The 20,821-nt window shown below is 32.0% G+C and overlaps 1 protein-coding gene and 1 long non-coding RNA gene across 4 annotated transcripts in view; both read right to left on the bottom strand.

Annotated features, from left to right (window-relative positions):
* Positions 1-10,224, bottom strand: part of LOC106099562 — a 13,940-nt gene extending 3,716 nt beyond the window's left edge. The window contains exon 1 of the long non-coding RNA XR_001225386.1: positions 10,158-10,224. This is a non-coding gene — a long non-coding RNA (uncharacterized LOC106099562). The remainder of the gene's footprint in view (positions 1-10,157) is intronic.
* Positions 10,225-11,700: 1,476 nt separating this feature from the next.
* The window catches only part of LOC106099834 (5'-AMP-activated protein kinase subunit gamma-2-like), an 11,671-nt gene continuing 2,550 nt past the window's right edge, over positions 11,701-20,821 (bottom strand). Inside the window, exons 1-2 of one of the 3 annotated variants that reach the window (XM_013278503.1) lie at positions 14,777-14,929; positions 11,701-14,066 (exon numbers count right to left, since the gene is read on the bottom strand). In XM_013278503.1, the coding sequence (XP_013133957.1) occupies positions 11,934-13,988 (2,055 nt within the window). In that variant the 5' untranslated portion in view covers positions 13,989-14,066; positions 14,777-14,929 and the 3' untranslated portion in view covers positions 11,701-11,933. Of the gene's footprint in view, positions 14,067-14,496; positions 14,516-14,776; positions 14,930-20,821 lie in introns of those variants that run through there. The other 2 variants (XM_013278504.1, XM_013278502.1) reach the window with 2 other exon arrangements.

The following is a 20,821-nucleotide window of genomic DNA, read 5'->3' as shown; positions in this document are numbered from 1 at the left end:
TTATTAAATGAGCTACAATTCTTTCATACATCATTTTTATGTACATCTTATAGTTTAGGCTACGTAAGCCAAGAAAGCAAACTTTGTTAAAAGTTGGTATTTTTTTCTGCGACTCGTAATTTGTAATTTATGATATCTCCTAAACTATTGATCGGAATAATATAGTTCTAAGGGCATTTATAATCTACATTAAATTCTCTTGATGATAGACACATTTATTTGGATAATGATTCATACCGAACACGAGTAATAGCGTTGAAAGTTGGGTGTAGATTTCGAGCGATATTTTAATGAAAAAAGTGGTTATTGTGCGACAACCTTAATAGATAGATATATGCTATCGCAGACTTTTATTTAGCAAATTTAATGGGCTACAATTCTTCCATACATCATTTTTATGTAGGTCTTATAGTTTAGGCTACGTAAGCAAAGAAAGCAAAAATGACCCGAAATTTCGTCACGTGATTTTGAGCTAAACTATTTAATTACGTCGTAGTCTTAGACTCCAAAAATTAAACAAAAAAATGGGACCCACCTGCAAGCATTACCTTTCGGATAGAAAAAGAATTATCCAAATCGGTCCACTAGCGGCGGAGTTATGCCGTAACACACATAAAAAAAAAAAAAAAACATACCGTCGAATTGAATACCTCCTTCTTTTGGGAAGTCGGTCAAAAATAGAGCAATCTCTATTAATGACATGCATTTGCATTGTTGTCTACCTTAAAAAGGCAGAAAAGGAAACTCACAGATAGAGGATATTTCCTCTGCCTTTGCGTACCCAATCAGTAAATTTCATTCTACACTGTATTATAATAAATAATCAAATTAGGCCTTTAATCTGACACAAACAGATCTTTTAATATACTCTTAATAAAATAACTATACTAAAATGTATATTAATTAAATTTTAATGATATTAGAAAAAAATATAATTGGTACATTTTATTAAACCATAAAATTAGCGGAAAATATTCTGAATGTAAATAGTGTGTATGCAAATATTTCCATATATATTAATACTGACAGGAAATCCGCAAATACGTTTTGATAAAATGATATCAACATCCTATAATCAAGTATAGACCTTACTGCATATGTCTAGACGTGTTGAAGGCTGTTTACTTCAACAACGCATTTATGAATCATCTCACTTAAATATTCTAAACAGCTTTTTGAACAGACAAAGCGCTGGTTTAAAAATATATCTTATCAGGCAATGCGTAAGTGGTGTAACAAGAACGTGTTTTGGTTAAACAAAAATGTATAGAACGAATAGATTTGACAAATATTACGTTATTATTTCGACTTTATGTAATTTGACTGTACTAATGTTTAATGTTGTATCGTAAATTGTATATTAATGATTATCATAATATTATAGGGTTTATAACCGCTTAACATTGTAATAAATGTTTTAACGTATTAATTTAATAAAAACCACCATTTAGTATGTAGTCATAGTACACTAGCGTTCACCTTTGACTGTGTCCGTTTGTAAAAATAGAAGCAAGTAGCCTGTGTTCTTCCAAAGTATGCTGTACATCTATGCGAATTATATCGAGATCCGTTTACTAGTTTAAGCTACAAACTCTAAGAAACATCCATCCATACATCCATCTAAATTTTTGCATTTATATTATTCGTAAGATTGTTTATATCGAACCGAATGGCCAGTATTATGTTTTTATACATTAAAGAAAGAAGAAAAAAATCTGGGAGTTGCCACAATCACCTAATAAAAAGATAACCTATTACACTTTTTAAGTGTTTTAAAGCATTTAACAATATTATGAATTTAAAGTTATGTAAGTCATCGATCTTTATGATTAATTTTAAAATAGAAAATCAGGGGCAGTTGTTGCGTAAATTGAATGACAGTCGTGTGGATTTGTCAACGCATCCGGCGAATTTAAATACTGAACGCAATTAAAAACATCCGCTTGTTTAAAATTTTGTATAATTTTATCGTTTTATCACATTTTATGTCGGCATATTTGATCATGCATGTGCACAGCCTTCGGAACATCCATTTTTCATTGTAGATGAATATTTACAACTGAATATAGCTGTTGAAAAATTCAAGGTTACGGGATCCTAGGGTTAAGGACTAAAGCATCTAACAAAGATAATTGGTGTAGGGTTTGTTCTACTGCACACGATCGTATTTTCAATTAATTAATTACGTTTGAGTAAGCGTTTATGATAGCGAATTGTAGTAAAAGCTTAATAAATACCTTAATTTATTGACACCCAAATTCAAGTATGTAATTACTGCTTTGAGATCACAAAAACTTTATATAAAAAATGGTAATATGTTATCAGTTAAAACTTCCGTCGCTCATTATTCAATCTAAGCGCAATTCTGTTCTTACTGACAGTCTAATTTGACTACCTGAGTTATTTTTTTATCTATACATGTCTGTTATTTTCAATATTATTTTGAATACTTCATGTATTCGCTAATAATTTCAAAATATTATGTGCACAATATTTCCTGTCGTACAATATTTTAATAAATCTTTATGAGACATACTGCCTAGTTATATACGGAAATATTACAGATAAAACTTGTCTAGGCCGACATAAACATCCAACATATTATTGTTAAAAAAAAGATAAACGTTACATCATTTATTCGTGCGCGAACATGGTTATGCACTCCTCTAATACGGCGGTCATGACCCTACATAATGAAACGTACGAACAAACGAAAAAATGATGAACGACATCTTATAATAACAATGGCGACTATAAATAGGCGCATAGATTATTGTGCAACAAGAAGATAGGCATAGACTATACAGCACCCGGACATGACGTATAGCGTTTGTATTTTTTTTTGTTCGATATTCAAATAATGCTTCGGATGCCAGAGCTATTGTGTTAAAATGAGGTGCGTATATCAAGTGCATCATTAAAACGAATTGCTAAAAATAAATTATCATTGTTAAATCAGAACCTAAAAATCTGCATGATACCGCTAGCGCTAGCAGAAAGAGTAATATGCGTATTTCTTCACTATATTTGCTGTCAAATATAGTTTTTACATGGCTACTTAAGTATTTAACAAGAATTTTATCACTAAATATACACTATAGGAAACAATAAGCAAGCATTACAAGACTCTGAGTGGCAATTAGAATGTGAATCCTAATATTTTGCTATAATAATAAATATTCATGTTAAGATAAATCTTCTTTATGTTATAAAATCTCCTTTGGCAATTATTACAAGAATAATTTATATTAATGTTATTAAAGATTAATGACAGACATTGCTTGTCCGTTTGCTTTACCTTCCGTATTTAAAATAGCGCACACCTTCACTAAGTCAGAGGTTACATGTGGTGATAATGAATTAGGTGGCAGACTTTACATTAATAAATCATAATACACGAGTATTATTGCATGCACTGGACACGATTTAATACTACGACCTGTTAAAACATTATTCCATTACGCGACATAATGTATGAATCTATAAAGTCCCATTCCAGGAGTTAAAGCTCAACCCGTCCGATGTAGGCATAATTATGTCAATATTGACTGAGCCAGCATCTGAAGCGGCTGTACGATTATGCCAGCTTGTTTCTTAGTATCTACTAGCAGCACTATGGGCTTGACATGGCATTCCCAATACAAAAATCCCCCTTTACCTAACTAATAATAAAAAAAAAAAGTCCCAAAAATTAAGCATTTATAGCGCTTTTATAAATGTTGAATCCAAAAAATTATTTCTATTACATATTCGACAAAACTCAGTGATGCACTCATGACTAAGCGCAGGAAAATGTAATAAATCAATTCTATATTACAGGCATCACATATTTGTGTCACCATGCGTGTGTAAAACTTGACAATTTATAATCAGACTATCAGTGATACATACATTAAACAAATTATTTACAATTTGACGTATTACTTATCAAATTGCATATGTTGCCAGATGAAAGCATTGAGTTAAGTTTAGAATCGAAAGCAAATAGATTACATTCCTTAGGTCGTAAAAGATTCAAGTAAATGATATCTCTTTTAAATGTAAATGAAGCCTTTAGTTCGTATTTGCTTACCTTTCACAATAAAATTAGGCCAAATATAAACTGCCACAGTTTACAATTCGTTAGTGACATATACATTTTAATTGTCTTTGTCATATCATCTGATAATAACGTAATACTTATAATTAATAATTGCTAAGTGACCTCACATACAACTAATATGGACTTAATAGAAGGACTAATCACATGGGAAAAATGTTTATATCAGAAACGGAAATATACGAGTATTGTAATAGATTACGCGGCACAGAGCTTCTAATAAATTGTATTAATCACGAACAACTCAGCAGTCAATGAAATATTACGTTCAAGATGATTTACTTACCCGTGGTTAGTAGCTTCCGTCTGCAAACTGCTTTGTTGAAAGACAAATGATTTTATGTTAATGTATTGAAATTATGTATAACTTGAACAGTATCCAAGATACACAAATACTTTTTATATTCGTCTTCATACTCATCTAGATTTGTAATTAGGTTTTCAACTAATGGCATTCTCCAAAGGGCTTATTTCATTTAACAAAGTCACATTATTTGGCCTTGTTTATTATCAACTAACTATACGTCACACTGAGGGGCTCAAGCTTGGGATGAAGCCATAAGCAACCATGATGGCTGACCCAATGGGGAGATTTTCTCCATTTAATGGATTGATTAAAGATTCGATCGGCTCATTCTTATGAGCGTTTCTCTAATACCCTTAAAATAGACGGACATTGGTGGTCGTATTAACATGACGATTAACATAATCCACGTGCCAAAATGGTATAATGATTTCAATTAACATTTTTTCAATATGCCTGTTCTTTATTCTAGTTTTTGTATCTACGGTTGCTAATTTGCCATATTTAGCTACATAATAAAACATTCTAATCACTTCTATTTTCGAATAGACATTATAATTTGTATAATGGAGACAAGGCTGCGTTTACGTAGTATATTAAAATAATCTAAATTTTAAATGGAAAAGCGAACAAGACACTGTAGGTAGGTAAATATGAATAGTCTGCATATGAAAACGATTATAAACATGTTATTTACCTATTGTAGTAATTAATTTATAAAGGAATTAAAACTCTTCGATCTGTATCAAGCCCACGATGAAATTTTACACGCAATTGAGTTATTGTGATGTAATTTATGTCAACTAACCCGATAGCTCTTCGTCTCTGTTTACATCCATTAGCAAAAACCTAAACAAGGATATGAAAAAATATTAAAACATGAAACGGAGTGATGCATCAAGCGTCAAAATGCGCTGCGTCTTATATCATCGGAGAGATTTCACTTTGTTGTTAAACAAAATTACATGACGTAACTGTGTATTCAATACCATCACATTGCGTTTTTACTTCCTCAATAATCTATAAAATTTAACCAATACACAAAATATTGCCCACCAATAATCTAAGCAATAATTTTTACATATATATTTCAACCGTAACTTTTTTATCATTTGTATCGTGACAAAATTTATTGTAAATAAAAATGAGCAAACAACTTACAATTGACATAAAATATATCATATGTAACTCGTTTTTAAATAAATATAAATGCAAAACATTGTCTATTATAATCAAATTCAAATGTGATTTATTCTAAAAGCTTTATGCTAATTGGTTTGAAACAAAAAAATAAAACAAAGATAAATGTAAACTAGCTAAAATTATATTGTTAGCGGTATGCAAGCGATTGCAAGAATAAAAATCGCAAGTCGTGTTGATTTCGCGTTGTTTCAAATTAACGCATCGGTCAGTGTCCATTCGCGACGCGCAGGCGTTTATAAGAGCCGTGTCAGGAGGTCATCGACTGGCTCCCAATCGCTATGACATCAGTTTCACTACTTAGGATTACAAAATACTTACTCTCACTCACGTAACTACACAACGAAGCTAGGTTTTACATTATTACATTTGTAAATCTTATCTTGCCACTAAAACCTCAGTTCATCGTATTGTATTTATGAATATTCTTCCATTTTATGTATTGCTACATTCAATTTAGTTGTATCAGTTAAGTAGATAAAGAATTTTATATTTTGTCACTAGAATGCCAATGATAATGAATCTGGGACTAGTAATTGTTAAGTTGTAAAAAGCTATAGTTTTAATTATTCACTTAATTACACTTTATCCCTAGTCTGCTTAAAACAAAATCTTATTAGAGTTAAGATGACCATTATTAAATAATTCGGAGTATTCAAAATAATGTTAATTCAAACATAATTAGGTTTTACATATTAGATAAACCTGTCAAATGAACATCGAGTTAATCGACTAAAACATTTACCTGTTACTGTATCGATAGTACAACTTCATCACAAGCCAAGTTAATCTATTTGTCAGGTTAGTAGGCGCAAACAACTCGTGAACTAATTTACATTTTTAAATCTTCAGCGGACTCATTATCATTTTCCAACACATAAGAGATTTATCTGAATGATTGCAAAAATGCCTTAATACTGGTGTAATCATAGAAACGAGTTTCTGTATATTTAATTTGTTTTATCAAATTTTAAGACAAAATAAATACAGTGCTTAAGAAATAATGACAGACATTAATAATGAAGAAGATAGCGGCTGTTATAGCCTGAGGCCGTTTTGTTTGTGTGCAATAATCGTACAACTTAAAATGTAATCAATTCATTTGTGTATGAGCAATAGAAAAATTGTTGCTTCAATGACTCGTAAAATCTCGCAGGTCAGCGAGTGTTTATTACGAAATTGTGTATTTATAGTAAACAGCAACTCCGTAATGTGTTTACTTTCTAAGAGCTATAAAATTAAACGAAGTTAACATAGATTTGCGTATTAATGTAAATTTTGTAACAGCGGATTAAATTTTATTGTTTAAACCTCATGTTACAATATAGTCACACAATTTAACGTACGCTGCTTCGGTTTATTACAATTTAGCTTCTATTGTCTATTAGAAAGAATCTATGGGAAGTTATTAAAAGAAAGGGCTACTGATCTTGGAAGAGAAAAATATTTTAATCATCAGAATGATTAGTTGGTCGATATTTCAGTGGTCCAAATAAGGTTTAATGAAAAGTATGTTTGCTAATCTTCAATTGTCTTCTCCGATATGCCGCATAACAGTAATGCGCGAACATTAGCGTGCATTAGGGTCATGATGTCGTGAGAACTTTGTTTATTCAATAATCTACCGAATAAATGTGTAAGTAATTTTTAATATTTAAGTTATTGGGATATTAACTGGGTAACATTTAGGTCATAATGTGACTCAAAAGTTTCTAAAAATTTGCGACCGCAAGTTATGCAAACTATCGACTTCACTTCTTAGAGAATTGGGCATAAGGAAGGTATTGATTTAGAATGTACACACAAATAAGTGTTAAGAGACTTATTTCCTTTTAAAGATTGTACAAACAAACATAAGCGAGTTATTATAGTTACACTAGTTATATCAGGATATTTTAAATAAGTGCTATATTTAGAAGAAATAATAAAAATTATAAAGTTATCAAAGATTTGGGTAGTACGATACGAGGAAATTGGATTTTTCCTGCTATCATTTCCCATGAAACATAAATTTAATAGATTTGTAACTTATCTAAAAACCCAAAACTTGTATTTCGTTAATTTCATTTCAAAACATTACTAATAAAACACAATTATAAGTAAACATTCGCAATCCTTGAGATATATGTTTTTATTGTATAAATATGTTACAACATCGCTGCGGTACAATCTCTGCGATAATCATAAACGTATATGACCACTATACGACCTCTGCTTGATCGATTAATATGTTAATTTCATAATATATTTAACATGGACCAGTCTCGATATCCTCAAACAATCCTACACCAAATTTAATTCAATTCGCAGAAATTTATATTTTCTCAATGAATGCATTAAAAAACTATTATTGAAAAATTGCAACTTTAGTTCATATGATTTCTAATTAGAATAAATTTTATCATACAAGTAATTGTAACCTAATTACAAAAAACATTACTATTTTTATCCCTTTATTTTACCATTGGCACTCAGTCAGGACATTCCATAATTCAGTTTCGAACTAAAACAGACACTTCGTACTACGGCATCTGCGTAATAATAACTTTCGCCCGCGACTCTCTTCACATGGAATTAGTAAGAAACGAAAAGTATGTAGCCTATGAGTTCTTTCAGACTATCCTCTACATCTATACCAAAATTCGTCGATATCCGTTCAGCAGTTTAGGCTGCAAAATCTAACAAACATACACCCATCAAATCTTTTGCATTTATAATGTTAGTATTTGCAAATATGCACTAGGCCTTGAAAGATTTGTGCTCTTCCTCAAGTGCTGTCAATGCTCTTCCCATAAATATATAAATAAATCGGATGACCCAGTGCTCTTTGATTTTGGTCTAAAAATGCTGCTACAATATTCTAAAAGAGAACATTATTGAGAGATATAAAAAAAGTTATTAGGTGGCGACGTCTGGCCATATTCCGGTTCCCCAACTTTTAGAACTAGACTACTTAATCAATACAGCATTATTATTAAAAGCTCTCGTTGCTATTCAAGCCTTACAAAGACACAAGATAATAAGTACATTTATTATTCGTTCTCCACCGGACATATATCAACGAGTTAAACGAATTTGAACAAATTCCAACTTTTTTTTTAAATCTTTATAAGTGGAGGAGGATTTTTACCTTTAAAAAGATATATCAATCCCATAGTGCTAATCTTAGTAATTAGGAAACGAGGTGGCATAATCGTACAGCCGCGTCGGTAGTAGGTTTAGCCAGTATTGAAATGCCAACCTAAGCCAGGTTGAGTTAACTCCTGAAAAAGCAGCTCCTCTCTGCTACTTATTAATTTATTTTATAAGACCTTTGGAAGTTATATGCTATTTTAATAATGAACAAAAAATATGAGTAAAGTCGTGAAAATTAACTTGCTACTTAAGTTAAACGTGGTTTAAATTTATGTGCTTAAGAATCACACTTTGGTGTAAAAATGCTTAGCATATTCTAAATGTATCTAATAAATCACTGAATAGATAAGCGTATGACCGTCAACGACAAAAATGTATTATCATTTACGAAAAAAAATATGCGGTCACTCGGTGAGCCGGTTACAGCGTGTTACCGATGTTTTAAACATTCGCTAAGTTAATATTTGATAGCAGTAATCAATTAGTTTTCAAGATTTGAATATAATTTACATTTAGTTTATTTTAATACAAAATATTTGTTTCATTTTAATTACTATATATGGGTTTAGGACACCGTAATACATCGGTTGAAAGATTTTTTCTATGTAGACTTTTGGTAGAAGTGTTTATAGAGCCAAGGCAAAGAATTGCATTAGCTCAATGTGTAAATAACACAATTTAGCAAACACAAACTGCGCCCATTTATTGCATATAGAAAGGAGAGCGAAAAAAGAAACTTCGCAAATAAACGAAGCTACCGTCTTAGTCGAATTGCGTGTATGAGAAACTGACATTTGAAATGGAACTAGGGCTTAAATTCTGAATGCTAGTCTATCATAAGTATTTGACATTCTTATTCTACATACGAGTATTAATGACGCAAATTTAAAAAAGTCTGTAAAATTCCTAACATGTATGAGAAGTATATGAAAACCAGGAGACACTTTTAGGCCGCTGAACATAGTTTAAGATTCACCATTTTCTGCATTGATTTTTATACGTTTAAGAGCATATTAAATCCATGACATCAATGACCCTTTGATCATTATCAAACAATATAACTACAACCAAACCAACCACCAAAACAAACCAACTACAAAAATCCCCACTAAAAAAAACCTATAATAGAAACTGGACCTGGTATTGATTTCAACAATAGACCACCTAAGTTATTAATATATTCAAAAGATAATAAAGAAATAAACAATGGGCACTTGGCACTTTTTAACCTCCTATTTTTTACCTTATAGTTGCAAAAAAATACAACCGCGTACAATAAAACGTACAAAAAAGCATCAGGTTTACACTTAAGAATCTATAACTTTATCCTTGAGTATAATAAAAACATTCTCGTCTAGACAAAACAAGATTTTATATTAAATCTTTTGTTCCATACCGTTTAAAATTATATACCAATACCTGTCGCCAAAACTTTGGAACCCCGAGGCGGCGGGCGGCGGACGGCTGGCGGCGGCGGCGGTGGCGGGCGCTGGTCATGTGTAGGCAGATCGCTCTCATAATCACGCGACAAGCTTCCATATTTATTTAACCGGTGCCAAGTGACTTACCGGTTTCTCACGAGTGGGCCGCTACTGGTTCTTATGTTAATTTGAATAGAATCTATACTTGCCGCGCTATTCTAACACCATTTCTTCCGTGCAAGTGATCTTTAGGAGATATTTGTTTCGCATTCAATATTGCACTTCTGAGTTTTATTATAACGACAAACCATACAGATATATGATACGATACATATTTCCCTTTTACTAAAAGAAACAGTGCAACCTTGAAGTAAAGAGATTCCGGGTTCGGTCTTCAACCGCTCGCCATGTATCTTGCACTGTACTTGTTGCCATAAATATAATGCGCGTGTAAAAAACTAAAAAATAATTTATACTGAATATTATAAGTACTATATCTGATATATATTTTTTTGATTCTAGAATGTTCACAAGTTTTAATAGAAAATAAAAGCCTTTAACTTTAATATTCTTTCCAACTCGAAGATTTTCTACCATTAAATCTAGACTATATTTCAATAATAAATACATCGCATACATAAAAAAAATCTCTTCACAGTCTCAGTCAACACAAGTGTCCTTGGACATTTATTTCAACAGGTTTCTGTAACACGCCAGTGCCTGTTCAGAGCCATCAGACATCAGCAACGAATGTTTGTATGGCGAATGACAATTTATAAAGAGCTTTACCGTCGAATAGATTGTTGCAAAATCGCTGACGATCAGGGTCACAAACGCACGCTCCGATCACGTGCATTCATCTATCCGTTTCCAATTCTGTTCAATTATTTCTATATTTTATATTCTACACTAAAAATAAAATGACTACTCTATTTTAGAAAGTGTTTGAATAGAATTTTATCCCATATTTGAGGCTAGAGCTGCGAAAGGGGGGGCTGCGATTACCTTCGCATATGTATTTCACGGTTAGTAATACAATCTACATTATAACGATTATTACAATTAATACAATCGTTACCAATATCTGAAAATTACAGAAATGTGTTATCAGTATCATTTATCTGATAACTACTAAACACGACCTAGGTTGCTATACGTGAACGTTTATAATTAGAAAATATGGAAGTATTCTGTTCCATCTCATTCAAAAACAATAAAGTTTTTAAACAATATCAATTATATTCAAACGAAATTAGACATATCAGTGGCTCCACATTTCGTTTAATGACTCTGTAATATTTAATACTAGCTGTTGCTCGCGACTTCGTCCGTGTAATTTAAAAAAATACCTTATGTCACTCACAGATAAAATACTTTTCGAACGGTGTAAGATTTTTTTTAATCCGCCCAGTGTTTCGGAGTTATATCAATGAATACAAAAATACAAATTTATCCTCTTTATAATATTAGTATAGATATCTAGGAAACTATGGTTAATAAGATTTTAAAGATAAAAGTACTAAAAATAAACTAGAAACAGATTAAAAGGCAAATTTTGCTAAAAATCTTTATTAAGTTTCAGCAATATAGTTAAATGAGTTAAATAATGAATAAGGCAATCACGTGGTGTCTGATGCATCTATTAATGACTGACAATAAGTTAAATTACAATATCATTAGACACAAGCGGTAAGCATACTTTGAGATTAACATTCTAATTCTGCTATAAACAATTTCTTTGGGATAAAAGGACAAACATCTACATGTATTACATTTACTCATCTTCAGTATTAGTATTATCAGCTAGTGGCAAAGACTCAGATGGAGTTCTCGTGATAGAATCTTGGATTGTCTTATTACTACTACCATCAACGTCAGTCTCCAAATTCGCTGAAGTAACATCTGCAGATGCACCATCAACAGCAGTATTAGATTTCGTTGTGGCCTCGTCAGCCTCAGGTACAGTTTGCGCTGCTAAATTCGGAACATCTATAGATATTACTTCATTCTCGCTTTCTTTTAATGACTCAGGCAACTTGTTTTCTTCAAGTGGTCTATATATCTCTTGCAGGGAAGAGACCTTCCTTTCCGTCGGAATTATCCTATTGAGATACAATAAAATATCAGACAGCGATACAATTCCTATTAATTTATCATCCTTATTTACTAGTAATAATCGATGACTTTCAGTTCTAACTATAACTTCTAAGGCCTCGTACAGAGTAATACTTGAACGACATTTTTGCAACTTTTCTTCCCAGTCTTTCTTTTTATTTCTTACCTCGCCTATAGTCAGTGACAAATTCAAATACAATTTTTCACTTACTAGATTTAAAACTTCATATTTTGCATAAACGTCAATAAGAGTGCCATTGTCATCTAAAATAGCTAAAGCAGACACATCTTTTTCTAATAACAATTTAAACGCTTCTTTAATACTAGTGTTTTCTGTTACAGACAAAATCTCATCATAAGTACCAATTTTTAAATCCAATAATGTCCTTTGAAAAAAAGTTAATTCCGGAAATCCATTTAAATAAACAAACAAAAATCTTAAAATTCTTTTGTGTGATAATATGTATAAAACGTCACCAGTAAACGGATCGATCATTAAGAGACGATGGACACGGTTCTTTGTTAACAAATTGATGGCCTCGTGCAACGATTGATCCGGTCCTACGGCGCATAACGGCTTTCGTGTTGGTCGTAATATTTTTTTCCAATTATGAAGTGTATGTCGTTCCAGATCCTCCATAGACAAATTCTCAGAGTCAAGATGCAGAAGAATTCTAATGAAATCAGTCACTGTGATCATACCCACTAACATCTTCTTATTTGCATCCCAAAGAGGTGCTGATCGAATGCCATGAGATACTAGGGTAAGAAAGGTTTTTTTCACTGAGAATTGAGTGTCAAATATAATAACTTTCGCTGATTTTGGTAGTATTTCATAACATTTGTGGTATTTGAAAAAATTCAATAAAAGCCTAGTTTTATCACGTCCTCCAATAGAAATTTGTACGATGGATAAATAGGGGTCAAATTTAGGTAAACCTCTAACTTCTCGAAAAAGTTGCTTTGCTTGTGCTGGTTCAAGTGAAGCATATGAATTTTTATGGTAAGTTGGCGAAGTTGTTTCTATTGAAGAGCGTCGAATCTGCTTGGTAGTTTTCTTCTTTACGGTTTCAACAGGTGATTGGTTAGGTTCTGTGTGAGGTTTGTTCCTGAAGATATCCATCACCCTTGTTATAGGGCCGAATTTCCGAGATGAGGCACCGGTTACTGTATGATAATATTTTTTATAAGAATCTTTCGAATCTATATGTTTTTCTTCTTTTGAAGAATCGTCGGTGTCAGTCGACTTGGAAGTAGAAGGTTTTACATTTTGAATAATAGCTTGATGTTTCTTTGAATCACTTTTTCTTCTTAATCGAAATATATCAAAAATGGAGCTTCGTGGACTAGATGAGGTACCATGGAAGGTTTCATATTCTTTTTTGTTCGAATCTCTTTCAGAACTCGATGGTCTTGAAGATTCTACAGGTTTATCTTTAAAAATTGTTCGCACATGAGGTCGTTGGGATTCAACCCCTCGCGTGCCGAAGTGTATAGTGTGTACATTAGTGTTCGGTAACCTTTCAGGCGTAGTTTCCTTCTCATCAGATGACGATAACGTAGTGACAACAAATTTCTTCTTCTCGCCGAACACTGTTTGTCCATCTTTCTGTGTCTCAGATTGATGCTTTTTCTTCCTATGTTTTTGTTTATTTTTCCCATGTTTTGAAGGAGACTCCGGTGTTGCAGATTCATTTTCTAAAATTGGATCCATATCCAAATAATACTATACTTAAATAAACGTTTTATTTCTTTTTCATGTATCATTATCCGGACCAGTAGATCATGACACCTGAAAACAAAAAGAAAAACAATATTTTCAACTTGTTTTAATAGAGCACATCATAATATATCGTAAATCCTTTTATAATAGCTTATACCATACAGTCCATTCCATTTTTTTTTATGAATACAGTTATCGGCTTGATATTATCAAAGCAGTGTAAAGTCGATAAATACATTTTACTTAAATGTACAATTGAAATTATTTTTTTTAAGTATTTACATTTTTAATCCCTTGACTCCCAGTATCCGAACAGTATTATATCAATAACGAGTTTAGCGATATCATTCTTTTGGCTACGTCATTTAGGCTGCTTACGTAAAAACTTAAACAGTATGTATTATTGCAAAGAACGACACAACCAAATATAAGTGTATCGATTTAGAAAAAATATTATTTAAATATTAATTAGAACATTACAATCAAGAAGAAACGGTACCAATAGGTCATATTGTTGCTAGGCAACGCGATGAGGTAACGTTATGCAGCAATTTAATGCGCCATTTCTTACAATAACCCAAAAATATTACTTTCATGACATGGTACCTATACATAGAGAATAAATAAACTATATGTTCCTCAAAAAAATTATTTATGCAGCGAAACTACACGAGAATGCGTCAAATTTAAGTCATATAACAGGTCACCGTGACAGAAATCAATACTACAAGCGTAGGGTGTGGGACGTCTACGTACAATGTAACTAACACTGAACATACCTGGTTTACATCGACTATTCATCTTCTTCCAAATAATAAATAGAAAGTATTCACACAAAAGATAAGTTGTTACAAACTAAATATGTTAAAATTAAAACATAACACTAAGGTCGCCGAATATTCACGCTGGCGGGGCGCGCCATGTTGTTATACGATAGAAAGGTTTCCACGACATCTATCGGCGGGTGGGTGATGTTGCAGGGAAAGAAACTTCAAAAAGCTTACCATATTAAACATTTTTGGATAATGTTATTTTTTTAATATAAGTTTTTTATAATTAAAAAATATAGAATTATGGTAAAACAATAAATAAATAAAATATTTAGATACGAATAAAAAAATAATGTATTGTATCATATGAATCTGACAGTTGTAAGAATCGATTTCATTTTCATGAACGCGTCAAATACGTTCGCATCGCGTATAATATTTTTTAATATAGGTAATCGGTATACCCATTTATATTTTAAGTACATATAAATAAAAAGACTTTAAATATGTAATAGTATCATATATTTTTTACTATGTAATGAAAAAAAAATGAATTTTGATACTAAATTATCTCGCTAATATCTCAGACCGCGTTCGTTATTAATGATCGATTACACAGCGTGTATCCCTTAAATATAGCATAGGTGAGGTTAAAACAATTACGCATCGAGTTGAACGATCTACTAGTCGATATAATTGTAGTTTTCCTCAATTCGCACCTACGACATCTCTACGTCACACAATTCAAGGATGAGTCACTGAACTTTTCAAACACGCCATCATCTCAATGGCAAGATTTCTTCATTTGGCATGAAAAATGTAGACTAAGGAACTTTTTATATAACCACAAGCTTTCGCCCGCGACTCCGTCCGCGTGGTATTGAAAAAATAAAAGTGAATAGCCTACGTGTTCTTCAAACAAAGAGAGTAACCTGTGTTCTTCTAGACTATCCTTTACATTTATACCGAATTTCATCAAAAACCGTTCAGCCGTTTAGGCTACAAACTAACAAACATCCATCCATCTAAACTTTCGCATTTATAATATTAGTAAGATTAAATGGACTTGGGCGTTATAGTTTCTGATTTCCATTTCTTGTCCTGTGCTAATTACTTAAGTTAGCTTAATGGGGAACACTAGTCTTATCGAGCCTAGTAAGTTGAAAGAAGCAAGAATTTATGTAGATATTTTTATATGCAGTATATGTAAATATCGCTCGATTTAATTAATTCGTGCTTTTACATAATATACCTGCTTAATATTGAACCGATCAGTTTAACTATGTGTTTAACCCGAGAATATCATTTACATGTTAATATTTTATAGACTTGATTTATTAAGTTGTCATTTTTAAAGTGTTTTATGCATTTAAATTGACTTATAGCCGTGACAATAATTAGGATTATATATCTTAATTAAAAAAATGTTGCGACCTTTATCTATAGTAGGGTATAATATGGGGTTATAGTATTTATTCAGATTTATTCTGTCCTTGTTGTATCCCAAGCGTCAGCTTATTTGAAGATATGAGCTTATTCTAATACTCCAGAAAAAACCTACTCGCAGACAAGAATTTTTACATTGCAACGGCTGGTAAGTGGAATACGATCTTTCTACATTTAAAGTTTAATCTAGAGTCTAGACATTAAAATAGATACGGTTATCATACTTCATACTAATATTATAAATGCATATGTTTAGATGGATGGATGGATGGATGTTTGTTAGCGTTTGTAGCCTAAACGGCTGAACGGTTTTTGATGAAATTCGGTATAGATGTAGAGGATAGTCTGTAAGAACACATAGGCTACTCCCTTTTGGTTTTTTTTTAACATCACGCGGACGGAGTCGCGGGTAAAAGCTAGTCGCCTATAGAAGCATAATATCGTAGCTATTAATCGGGTAATAGGCAATTAGCATGAACGGCAAAGCATAGGCATATCTAATTTTAGACGCGAAACTTCTAGAAACAACACGCATGCGCAAGGAACTATGACGTAATGTGTCGTCATCAATCCGTGACGTCATAAACTCGCAGCCCGAGACGAACGGTGACGTAGCTAGCGGGGGGATGCGGGAACAACGATCGATACCCTTATGGTGTTAATAATATCATTAGATGAAAGCGGTGACGCTCGAATAATGCCTGTACGGGAGTAGACGGCCTTTTAATATCACGGGTCGGTAGCTCACGCGTGAGACCCACTGGCACTATTTGTAACGAATACATAGGTCAGACGTTTATCTAGGAGTTAATAAGTTGTGACATTCTAACGTCCAGTTAGCAACGATGCGATGAACCGTTCGACCGTAACGCACCATACAATGCTCTAGTATTTTGATTGATAGGAGAATACAGAATGTGATCAATTCTCACGACTGTCAATTTTACTGACTTCCAATTTGAATAATGTTGACACTACCCAACAGCACATCAAGTTTGTTACTGAATATTTGTAGACACAACTTATGCTCAACTGAATTATCGATTAGATACTAATTCAGACAACTGTGTCAACTCTATTTTGATTATAAGGTCGTAATAACTTAGTATTTCTTATACGATTCTGTTTTTCATTTGTTTATCTAACGAGTCATTCATGAACGTGACACATCACGAGACTCATTTACAACGCACGCGACTGCGACGCATCTCAATTACTCTTCATTCACATTCTTCGTTTTCCCAAGGTTACAATGTAATACAGTTATATTTAATATTATCGCAACATTTAATTGTAGATTATATCAGCGGAACATTTAAGAAAACCATCGCTTAGGATTTAACTGTGCCAGTAAACACTTTCACTATGAGGACAAGAGAGTTATTCTAAAGATTTATAATTGTAACACACTATTTTTTTCTTTTTTTAATTCTAACTACAAACCTGTATAAATGCGTAGGCGATTGTTTGGTAATGACAGATTTTTCTCCGTGCCGACTTAAACGCAGCTTTGATATTAAAAGCAGTTAAATCTATCACTATTAGTTCAAAAACCCTTCACCGAGATCAACCGCTAACATCATCGCCAGAATTGCAAAAATCATTCAGATACAAAATAACGCAGTTAACATCCTGTCCATTAATAGAGGTCAGTGCTACAAAAGTCTTAGAATCTCTACGTTACCACTATTTAATTAAAAAAAAATATTTAAAACACAAAATTAACTGACCGTCGTCGATTAACGTCCAGCTTGGTTAATGGTTATCTCCTACTACTATATGCGCTTGATAATAATCCATATTAGCAAGCTCATACATAAATGATGTCATTGCGTTTGCAGATAAATAATAATAGTTAAACCAATAATTAGACATAATAGAGTATAATATACTAGTCCCAGAAACATGGACATTTGTAAGTAATGATACTGAAATTTTATCTAAGATCAAAATAGGATTACTATACAGAGATTACATACCCTAAAAACTTGTTAAAAACTTCCAACACCTGACATATTTATTACATTGTTTTTTTTAGTACTCTGTGGCAGCATTCATACATGTCGAACTAAATATAAATAGTCTTTACGGTTACGCAATAACCCTACGCCATGATAGCGACTCATATCGCCAAATACTTACGTAAACAATTTCTAAGTCATACGCAAAGTCTCGCTTTTCATATGAAAATTATGTTAATGTTGATATTCGTAGATTATTAATATTTATTTTCCATGTTACTAAAAGAACACGTAGTATTTGTACTGTAATTTTAAGAAATGACGTAAAGCACAATGTAAGGATTTTCCATAAATTGTTTAGATAAGGAAATAGGTTTGGAATAAAAGCCAGTATTAAAAAGTGATCTTTGGGTCCAATGTAAGGATCGTAGTAAGCTGTTATCTATAAACATATTTCAATACCGTTAAGTGCGTATCGTTTACAATAACAAGATCTATTTATAGTATAATTTTACACTGCTTGACTGTAAAGCTATTTATCTGAATCTGGACGATTAATTAAGAAAACTAGATCATTTTGCTTTTAAACAACATATTTACGATTTAATTTTTACGAATCTTAGTAGTAAAATTCCTGAAATAACTGCAACAAGCAATAAGTAAATATCTATTGTGTTTGATAATGTCAGTACACCTTTCAATTTCCTTAAGTGTTTCAGAGCCTGTTATTTAAAATATGTCTATTTCTCTTACTTTAAATGTATCGTAGAAATTAACACCCGCATTGCGAAACAGCCGATTCACATAGCTTACAGAGACTCGCGAAGTCCGATATGCTAATGTACGCTATGGGACTCGTGTCTCCAAGTTGCACATCAGATACCACTCTTATATGCTTTAAAACAAGATTCAAATAATTGATAACTAGTGAAAATCTTGCTTACAATAGAATCCCAGCTTGTTTTTACCGAACAGTTTGTGTTCTTAGAAATAGACAACACATAAACTGTTAAAAAGTATTCGCAAATATTCTCTCTGTGTATTACCTACTAGCTGTTGCTCGCGACTGCATACTCGTGCAAATAAAAAAATAATAAAAACCATAACCTATTTACAGATAACGTAGCTTTATAATTATGTAAAAAAAATGAAATCGACCCAGTAGTTTTTTAAGGGATTCAACACATACAAAAATCCAAAAGTACAAATCTTTCCTCTTTCTAATATTAGTACAGATAATCATGTCATATCAATATTATAAATGCGAAAGTTTAGATGGATGGATGGATGTTTGTTAGAGTTTGTAGCCTAAACGGCTGAACGGATTTTGATGAAAATTGGTATAGATGTAGAGGATAGTCTGGAAGAACACATAGGCTATTCACTTTTGTTTTTTTTAATTCCACGCTGGCAGATTCGCGGGCGAAAGCTAGTACTCCATAAAGTCAAACATAAAGCAGAAAAGCAGATGTTACTATACTTATTTATTTAAAACATGAAATCATTTCGATAATGTAATATAAAATTAATGGCTGTAAGATTTAAATTATTTATCTTGAATTTATTCACGATCAATTTTTTTTTATATTTTTGGCGTATTTGTGCATTAATCTGAAACATTAAATAACAATACATTTGCAATATAGATATGGCATGTAACATACATTTTGAAACTGCGACTTTTCCAACATTTATAAGCTAAACAATTTAATAAATTGAGAAAAATGCAATAATAATTTGAGAAAAGATAACATGTGAAGGACACTCAATGTTTGCGAACTACTCAAATCAAAGTGAAGTAATCCACCCATCTTAAGGACACTTGAGTGTACTTATCTACGTAATAGTTTGATAAGTTTAAAAATGATATCGCTCTTTCATTCGAAAATATCATTTGAAAAGAGATAATACAATAAAAGTGATTCGAAAACATGTTGATAAAAATGTTAAAAAATAGTTGTTATAACGTTGATAATTAAAAAAAATATCTTGTTAATATCTATCTGTCTTATAACCTCTCGAATGTTACAGCAATTTTACAATAACCAAAATGTGTTGGATGTACACATCGCTACATCTACACATTGTTCTATATTTAAATACGGATTCCTTGGAAGCTTCGTTACCGATAGTCAAAACAAAATGGTTCGTCTTATTGGCATTGTATTTTTCCTGACCTACGGACTTGAGAAGCATATTTCACACGTTCGCTGAACTTGAGATTAGACCTAAATACCCTCCTAAATCATCTCTCTGGACAAGATTTACGGGATAAAAATCTTTTCGCAATGAATCTTACCTGGATTTGTTTGTAAACAATACTTTTCAACCTAATGTCTATGTAAAAAGACCTAAAATTTTATGTTGAAAATAATAATTTAATCGATTACGGATAACAATTTTAATTATTAGTCCCTATCTAGAAAATCCAAAAAGGTGACCTATTACTAAGGCCCGGAATGTACAGTTTTGTAACGTAAAAGTAAACATATGTGTACCGAGATTTATAAATCAAAAACGTTTCCACAAAAAGTATAGAATCATCATTGAAAATTAAAAACCGACTTCCAAAAAAAATACACGAAAAACAAAACAAAATGCACTAAAAACAAAACAAAATACACCAAAAACAAAATATTCTCAAAAA

This window comes from Papilio polytes, unplaced genomic scaffold (genome assembly GCF_000836215.1).
Source record: "Papilio polytes unplaced genomic scaffold, Ppol_1.0 DF824102.1, whole genome shotgun sequence".
Lineage (NCBI taxonomy): Eukaryota > Metazoa > Arthropoda > Insecta > Lepidoptera > Papilionidae > Papilio > Papilio polytes.
The sequence above is the reverse complement of the archived record's forward strand: the minus strand, read 5'-3'. Positions and strand labels throughout refer to the sequence as shown.